This window comes from Sinocyclocheilus rhinocerous, unplaced genomic scaffold, assembly GCF_001515625.1.
Source record: "Sinocyclocheilus rhinocerous isolate Xijiao unplaced genomic scaffold, SAMN03320098_v1.1 scaffold1068, whole genome shotgun sequence".
Lineage (NCBI taxonomy): Eukaryota > Metazoa > Chordata > Actinopteri > Cypriniformes > Cyprinidae > Sinocyclocheilus > Sinocyclocheilus rhinocerous.
The window spans coordinates 226380-234348 of record NW_015633196.1 but is presented as its reverse complement, the minus strand read 5'-3'; the positions used below and the strand labels follow the sequence as shown (position 1 = coordinate 234348).

The 7969-nt window shown below is 36.2% G+C and overlaps 1 protein-coding gene across 1 annotated transcript in view; it reads right to left on the bottom strand.

Annotated features, from left to right (window-relative positions):
* Positions 1-7969, bottom strand: part of acp7 (acid phosphatase 7, tartrate resistant (putative)) — a gene marked incomplete at its 5' end in the record, with an annotated part of 19204 nt that overhangs the window by 6967 nt on the left and 4268 nt on the right. Inside the window, 2 exons of the mRNA XM_016557361.1 lie at positions 1922-1984; positions 7836-7933. Coding sequence (XP_016412847.1) covers positions 1922-1984; positions 7836-7933 — 161 coding nt within the window. The remainder of the gene's footprint in view (positions 1-1921; positions 1985-7835; positions 7934-7969) is intronic.

Sequence of the window (7969 nt, the reverse complement as noted above, 5' to 3'; positions counted from 1 at the left end):
AGAAAAAAGTCAGAATTGTGAGAAAAAAGTCAGAATTGTGAGAAAAAAGTCAGAATTGTGAGAAAAAAGTCAGAATTGTGAGAAAAAAGTCAGAATTGTGAGAAAAAAGTCAGAATTGTGAGAAAAAAGTCAGAATTGTGAGAAAAAAGTCAGAATTGTGAGAAAAAAGTCAGAATTGTGAGAAAAAAGTCAGAATTGTGAGAAAAAAGTCAGAATTGCAAGAAAAAAGTCAGAATTGTGAGAAAAAAGTCAGAATTGCAAGAAAAAAGTCAGAATTGTGAGAAAAAAGTCAGAATTGCAAGAAAAAAGTCAGAATTGTGAGAAAAAAGTCAGAATTGCAAGAAAAAAGTCAGAATTGTGAGAAAAAAGTCAGAATTGCAAGAAAAAAGTCAGAATTGTGAGAAAAAAGTCAGAATTGCAAGAAAAAAGTCAGAATTGTGAGAAAAAAGTCTGAATTTCTAAAAAAAAGTCCGAATTGTGAGAAAAAAGTCTGAATTTGCAAAAAAAAGTCCGAATTGTGAGAAAAAAGTCTGAATTTGCAAAAAAAAATCCGAATTGCAAAAAATGTCAGAATTGTGAGAAAAAAGTCCGAATTGCGAGAAAAAAGTCAGAATGGCGAGATATAAAGCAATTCTGTGTTTTCTTCCCCTCAGAATTGTGGTAAAAAGTCAGAACTAAGAGACAATTATCTTTTTTTAATCCCGTGGTGGAAACAAGCTTCCATAGAAAAGAAAACAAAGCAAAACAGCTCAAGATCTTGTCTTTAGTGTCAGTGCTCGTACCTGTACCACAGATTCTCCGTGTGTCCCGGCATACTGAAACGACTCCTGTAGTGGGAGAAGTTACTGGAAAAATAAACACAGACAGAAAATCACAGACTGAAAACCACAGCAGCCGTTACTGAGTTACACAGTGAACATATTCAGGCCTTCAAACGACGCGAGCGCTGAAACCGACACCAGCGAGAAACAGAAAAACACTAAACGCTCTCGTGTCTCACACGGACAGGGTTAACTCAGGGTCACTGTCAGTGACCTCAGAGGGTGGGGTCAAAGGTCAAGAGGATGCGGGGGTTCAGGATCATTTTTTTGAGTTTCCGTTGTGCTGGTATGGATGTGCTGAGAGCTCACAGGGGTCATGAGGTCAAGTCTAGGAAAACATCTGGCCAGACATTTACAGAATATTTCACTGAGCCCAAAAACCACCTCTACACATAGTCAATCACTCTTAACATCGATCCAGAGGTTTGTGCTTCCCTCCAGTGGTCACAGTGAGGTCAGCACTCAAACTACTAACTAGTTCACTAAAAAACATGAAAAGTCAGCAGGCTGTCCTCTGAATCACTTACTAAGACGGATGTGAAACTGAATAAATTATTCAGCAGCCGGTCAGATTACAAATACAGTGCAAAAAGCATTTTTTGTCTTATCTAAACATTCTTAAATCAAGATACATTTATTCTTAAAACATTCTTATTCTTATTCTCATTTTTAGAACAAATATTTATTTTATTTATTTATGATTTAACGTCGTGTCAGCAGCAATGGTTATATTCATGCCAAAATCAATGGTATTTAAATTTTAAATTACGTCATTTCAATACATTTTTTAAAATAATTTAAGAATTTTGTCTTAAAAAACAATTAACATGCAAAAATACACATTTATACTTTAAATAGCAATAACAACAACAATTATATGGAATCGTTCAATTTAATATGTGATAAAAATTTTAAAATGATTCCAGGAGAAACCTTTTAAAAAATGTCCTTAAATATATTTTCTGAATAAAATCGTTGTTTAATATCATTTAAAAATAGACATTCTATTAGAGTTAATCCCGTGGTGGAAACAAGCTTCCATAGAAAAGAAAACAAAGCAAAACAGCTCAAGATCTTGTCTTTAGTGTCAGTGCTCGTACCTGTACCACAGATTCTCCGTGTGTCCCGGCATACTGAAACGACTCCTGTAGTGGGAGAAGTTACTGGAAAAATAAACACAGACAGAAAATCACAGACTGAAAACCACAGCAGCCGTTACTGAGTTACACAGTGAACATATTCAGGCCTTCAAACGACGCGAGCGCTGAAACCGACACCAGCGAGAAACAGAAAAACACTAAACGCTCTCGTGTCTCACACGGACAGGGTTAATTCAGGGTCACTGTCAGTGACCTCAGAAGGTGGGGTCAAAGGTCAAGAGGATGCGGGGGTTCAGGATCATTTTTTTGAGTTTCCGTTGTGCTGGTATGGATGTGCTGAGAGCTCACAGGGGTCATGAGGTCAAGTCTAGGAAAACATCTGGCCAGACATTTACAGAATATTTCACTGAGCCCAAAAACCACCTCTACACATAGTCAATCACTCTTAACATCGATCCAGAGGTTTGTGCTTCCCTCCAGTGGTCACAGTGAGGTCAGCACTCAAACTACTAACTAGTTCACTAAAAAACATGAAAAGTCAGCAGGCTGTCCTCTGAATCACTTACTAAGACGGATGTGAAACTGAATAAATTATTCAGCAGCCGGTCAGATTACAAATACAGTGCAAAAAGCATTTTTTGTCTTATCTAAACATTCTTAAATCAAGATACATTTATTCTTAAAACATTCTTATTCTTATTCTCATTTTTAGAACAAATATTTATTTTATTTATTTATGATTTAACGTCGTGTCAGCAGCAATGGTTATATTCATGCCAAAATCAATGGTATTTAAATTTTAAATTACGTCATTTCAATACATTTTTTAAAATAATTTAAGAATTTTGTCTTAAAAAACAATTAACATGCAAAAATACACATTTATACTTTAAATAGCAATAACAACAACAATTATATGGAATCGTTCAATTTAATATGTGATAAAAATGTTAAAATGATTCCAGGAGAAACCTTTTAAAAAATGACAATAACAATAATAATAATAACAATAAATATAGCTGCAAGCAGTGATTATTGGGGTTCAAGCGCTTTAAGGCATTTAAGCACATATGAAAAAAGACATTACGTATTATTTAGCAAGCCTGTAACCACCTAAATCAATGATTTAAAAAAGCATTTTTGGCAAATCCAGGTAATTAACCATAGAAATATGACGATTTTTTAATGTTTATGACTGTTACAGCGCCACCTATGGCCGGAGTGGAGGAGTTTGCCAAAGTAGGTTTTTTTAAATAATGTCAAATATTTAAAGAACAGTTTGATTGACAGCAGTCCTATAGGCAAAGTTATTCAGAATGAGGAGATCAATCGTACGAAGTGAAGATCTAGTGTATGCGTGAACCATAGACATATAGTTTACCATAGAAATATAGTGTTTTTGAAGCCTTTTTGACTGTTATAGCGCCACCTGTGGTCTGATCTCTATGAAACTTAGCATGCTTGTTTAGAATCACCTGTTGCATGTGCTCACCTAGTTTCATGAAGTTTTGAGTTTTCGTTTAGGCTTTACAGGGCTTTTGGGTATATTTGGACGCGCCCCTTTTCTAAACGACCCAGTTATAACTACCCAAAGGGTGAAGTTCAACATTTTTTAATAATTATTGATATAGAGAGTCCAGAGAATTGTACTGCAGTGGTTTTTCCGAGATTGAGCGAAAAACCTAGGGCTAGTTTGCAAAAGTAGTTTTTTTACATATTCTCAATTATTTAACAAACAATTTGATTGACAGCAGTGGTTCTAGAGGCAAAGTTGTTCGGAATGAGGAGGTCTAACAGATGATATGAATATTGTGTGTATGTGTGAAAAACCGCGCAATGTACAATCAATTACGCCCTTGAAAAATGCAATATCGCCCCCCAGTGGCCGATTTCTTTCAAATGTCTCACAGACCTTTAGGGCCGTGAGTCAAACAAGCCCACTGAGTTTCATTACGATCGACCTCCATTAACCTTGTCTAATAGGTGCTCAAAATTCATTGGCCAATGGCGACCATGTTTTTTGAGATACGCTAATGTCCTCATAGAAACTTCTGGCACATTGGACAAAGACACTACGTTCCAATTTTCATGTTGATGAACTACCAAATTTTGCTATAAGTTGATTGCATCATATAATAATTGCTGTTAATAGTGTTCATCGTCTGTTTGATTACGTCTTTAATTGATCTTTCCGTACATTTCTGCCATATGTACATTAACTGACAGTCACCACTGATAAGCTACTACTAAATATATTGTAGAAACTTAATTTTCTGTAAAGCAACGATTTGTATTGTGAAAAGCGCTATACAAATAAACTTGAATTGAATTGATCGGACAAATGGCTCGGCTAATGTCCGTCCCATGCACTGAACGCGCTCTCCTCCACATCACGAGTAGACACGCCCCTTATTGCTGATTGGCTACAAGTTTGTTTTGAGATTCGGCCCGAATCAGTTTTCTAAAGTGTTTTTGAAAAATCACTTACTCTGCCTTTAAGGATGCACCTTTTTTCTGTCTATTAAAAGGAATTTATAGTTGACCAGTTAATAAATTGGACGGAAAAGTGTACATTTTTAGGTGCTGCAGCTGGTCATTGTTTTACCTTGTTTATTTGTGTATTTCATTCAAATACTCCTGTAGTATACAATAATAACAATAAATATAGCTGCAAGCAGTGATTATTGGGGTTCAAGTGCTTTAAGGCATTTAAGCACATATGAAAAAAGACATTACGTATTATTTAGCAAGCCTGTAACCACCTAAATCAATGATTTAAAAAAGCATTTTTGGCAAATCCAGGTAATTAACCATAGAAATATGACGATTTTTTAATGTTTATGACTGTTACAGCGCCACCTATGGCCGGAGTGGAGGAGTTTGCCAAAGTAGGTTTTTTTAAATAATGTCAAATATTTAAAGAACAGTTTGATTGACAGCAGTCCTATAGGCAAAGTTATTCAGAATGAGGAGATCAATCGTACGAAGTGAAGATCTAGTGTATGCGTGAACCATAGACATATAGTTTACCATAGAAATATAGTGTTTTTGAAGCCTTTTTGACTGTTATAGCGCCACCTGTGGTCTGATCTCTATGAAACTTAGCATGCTTGTTTAGAATCACCTGTTGCATGTGCTCACCTAGTTTCATGAAGTTTTGAGTTTTCGTTTAGGCTTTACAGGGCTTTTGGGTATATTTGGACACGCCCCTTTTCTAAACGACCCAGTTATAACTACCCAAAGGGTGAAGTTCAACATTTTTTAATAATTATTGATATAGAGAGTCCAGAGAATTGTACTGCAGTGGTTTTTCCGAGATTGAGCGAAAAACCTAGGGCTAGTTTGCAAAAGTAGTTTTTTTACATATTCTCAATTATTTAACAAACAATTTGATTGACAGCAGTGGTTCTAGAGGCAAAGTTGTTCGGAATGAGGAGGTCTAACAGATGATATGAATATTGTGTGTATGTGTGAAAAACCGCGCAATGTACAATCAATTACGCCCTTGAAAAATGCAATATCGCCCCCCAGTGGCCGATTTCTTTCAAATGTCTCACAGACCTTTAGGGCCGTGAGTCAAACAAGCCCACTGAGTTTCATTACGATCGACCTCCATTAACCTTGTCTAATAGGTGCTCAAAATTCATTGGCCAATGGCGACCATGTTTTTTGAGATACGCTAATGTCCTCATAGAAACTTCTGGCACATTGGACAAAGACACTACGTTCCAATTTTCATGTTGATGAACTACCAAATTTTGCTATAAGTTGATTGCATCATATAATAATTGCTGTTAATAGTGTTCATCGTCTGTTTGATTACGTCTTTAATTGATCTTTCCGTACATTTCTGCCATATGTACATTAACTGACAGTCACCACTGATAAGCTACTACTAAATATATTGTAGAAACTTAATTTTCTGTAAAGCAACGATTTGTATTGTGAAAAGCGCTATACAAATAAACTTGAATTGAATTGATCGGACAAATGGTTCCGTAGTTATAGCCATTTTTAAGTTTTTTCCCTCTTATAGCGCCACCAAGTGGCCAAGCTACATGATTTTTTTCATGTGACCTCAGACTGAGCTCCTACATGAGTGTTCTGAGTTTGGTGAAGATATCTCATTCCGTTCAAAAGTTTTAGGCGTTTTAGTAAAAGCTGCCGAACGTTTTGGCGTCCCTCTTTGATAATTATTGATATTCACTCTCCAGAGAATCTTTCTGCACTGGTTTGGTTCCAATCGGGTGAAAAACCTAGGACTAGTTCGCAAAAGTAGGTTTTTCAAAAAATCCAAAATACCCGAGGATTCCAACGATATAAGGCACTTGAGCCTGCGACTAACGGTTTAGGAGATATGAGCGATTTCATTCTTTTGATCGCTGTAGCGCCCCCGTCAGGCCGATTGGGGCGAGCTTTGGTGACATTGTAGACGGTGTGAGTACTAGCATCGCTCCAAGTTTCAAGTCTCTACGACTCACGGTTTGCTCTACCCGATCAGTTTTAGGTGGAGATTGCTGATCTTTGGCCATTCTAACAATTACAATAAGGTTTCAGTGCTACGCGCTTGAACCCCTAATTAACTACTTGATTAAGTACTGGGTACACCTCATATAGTTTAACAAGAACAAATATCTGCCACACTGAAGAACATTTGCTGTAGAAACAATTTTCAATCAGAAATTGCAAGTGAATTTACAGATAAGTACAAAGAAACAGCAAGTAACACACTGAGCTAACATATTTCAATAATCTGTTTTATGTACAACTTTTGTTTTACAGTGCAATGGGGCCAGGAAAATTACCTTGTTTTCCATTTGGATTAATTTGGATATTTGTTCTGGTTTTAATCTCAAACTCACTTTATTCTGATCAATTTCTATTCTTATCTTCTGTCATTTTGCATCTCCAGTAAATGTGTCTTGATTTAAGAATGATTTAAGAATGTTTAGATATTTGTACTGGAAAAAAATACTGAGTAATACAATAATTTTTCGCCTCGTTTAGTGAGATTTTGATTTGGAAAATCTTAAAAGACAGGCATACGTAAATGTGGGATCAATAATCCATCATAACAACACCGTTTACTCATATAGAGAGTATAAATCTCAGTCCTGAAGGTCTGAAATGAAAATGAATCTATTTTATGGCCATTAATATTTTTTAGTTTAGCGTAATATTTAACCCTCATAATGCATTCGGCTCCATTTTGACCTGGAAGAGATACATAAACATCTCTAAAAAAAAAAGCATAGTTTTTAGTAAGGGAATGAAACTTTGCAAATGCTTTAAGAATTTCAAGATAAACATCTTTTTCAGATTTTATACAATTCTTTTTTTGGAGATTTAAAACATATTTGTGTTTGGGTCATTTTGACCCGGGTATGTATGGAGCACCATTAGTGTCAAAAATACGTTTTGTAAAATTATCTACGAAGTTATATTAGTGTCAAAAAAAACATTTACATTTAGGCTTTTTCTACAGAGTTTGAATGCATTATCAGGGTTAAACACAACTGCGGGGAAAGCGCATGTTACATAATAATGTCCCAAAATAATCAACATCTTAAAATTTTTCTTTTGGTTTTGAAGTAAATATTGTTGGTTAAGCGTAACTGCATGCCTCTCGTCGCTGAGCTCCGGCCCGTTTCTCCTTGTTCTTTGGCTCTGCTGGTGTTGTTTAGATGTCAGCGGCTCTTGAGGAAATCCAGACATGCGATTAAAATGACGCATGTCATGAAAAGTTTACCAAAAATGTTCTGAATCTCCGCTGTGGAACAGATTCTTTTGTTCCAGACAGCAGCGTTTTTCATTTCTGCACTCTATAACCTGGTTAAAATCTCCTGATGACTGACCTACTCGAAGACATTAAAGTTCAGATCAGGTTTAGGTTAAGAGCAGGTTAAACACTCACTAAGCCCACTCGTGGTTTCCTGGACAGGTCATATACGGCGTGTAAGCAGCGATGGACTGGATCTGCCGCATGAACTCATCCCCGATCCGGCCGTTATCCTGATTAAACACACACACACACGCACGCACGCACGC